This window comes from Sinocyclocheilus anshuiensis, unplaced genomic scaffold, assembly GCF_001515605.1.
Source record: "Sinocyclocheilus anshuiensis isolate Anshui unplaced genomic scaffold, SAMN03320099.WGS_v1.1 scaffold3274, whole genome shotgun sequence".
Lineage (NCBI taxonomy): Eukaryota > Metazoa > Chordata > Actinopteri > Cypriniformes > Cyprinidae > Sinocyclocheilus > Sinocyclocheilus anshuiensis.
The window spans coordinates 684,419-685,361 of NW_015537940.1; the positions used below are offsets into that span (position 1 = coordinate 684,419).

Genomic DNA, 943 nt, shown 5'->3' on the forward strand with positions numbered 1-943 from the left:
GAGTCATATACACCTAGGATGCCTTGAGGGTGAGTAATTCATGGGCTAATTTTCATTTTTGGGTGAACTAACCCTTTAACATCTGCATTTCTTTCTCCAGAGAAAAGGCAACTGTTATTAGTGTTAGAGAATAAATAAGCATTTAGTGTTGTGATGGAAAGACATGTTTTAGATTTGTTTTGTTGACTAATTAGCTTATGTTCCTGATGTAGGTTCAAGCTGACCCAGATCGCTGTGGACACAGCAGCTGGCCCATATAAGAACTACACGGTTCTGTTTCTGGGTTCAGAAAATGGACGAGTTCTGAAGATTCTCGCCAGCATGCACCCAAACTCCACCTACAGCACGCAGGTTTTGGAGGACATAGATGTTTACAACCCCAACATGTGAGTTATATTGCACGCACACACTCCTTTGTTGCAACGTGATGTTATTTTGTTTGCCCACACTGAAAACTAAAAAAAAATATTTTTTGTTGTTTAATGTGCATCTATGTAGCATTTTGGACCAGCAAGTTTTTACTGTGGGAAGGGCTACAATAGAGTGCAACAGTCAGGTTCCGGAAGTAAAAATCTCCATAGAGAAATTTATTTTTTTATTATAACTTATCAACCATTAACCTACTATGAGCTGGAGTGTTGGTAATCAATGATATATCGTTTTGTTGAAGCCATCAAACTGCATTATTTTAACTTCTATTTAAGTAATTGTGTTCAACAGTGGAATTCCTGGTAAAAAAAACAATCAGAGAATCACGACAAGAAAATCAAAATACTTTAGTGCCCACCATTGCCAAGAAAGCACTGCAAATGACATATGGTATATATTTTTATATGCATTTATATATTTATATGCATACAGTATATATATATATATACAGTGGGTACGGAAAGTATTCAGACCCCCTTCAATTTTTCACTCTTTGTTATATTGCAGCCATTTG

The 943-nt window shown here is 36.2% G+C and overlaps 1 protein-coding gene across 3 annotated transcripts in view; it reads left to right on the top strand.

The window, feature by feature from the left end:
• LOC107663405 (semaphorin-6D-like) overlaps window positions 1-943 on the top strand; it is a 173,899-nt gene that overhangs the window by 138,628 nt on the left and 34,328 nt on the right. For all 3 annotated transcript variants that reach the window (XM_016453628.1, XM_016453637.1, XM_016453645.1), the window contains one exon: window positions 213-386. In XM_016453628.1, coding sequence (XP_016309114.1) covers window positions 213-386 — 174 coding nt within the window. The remainder of the gene's footprint in view (window positions 1-212; window positions 387-943) is intronic.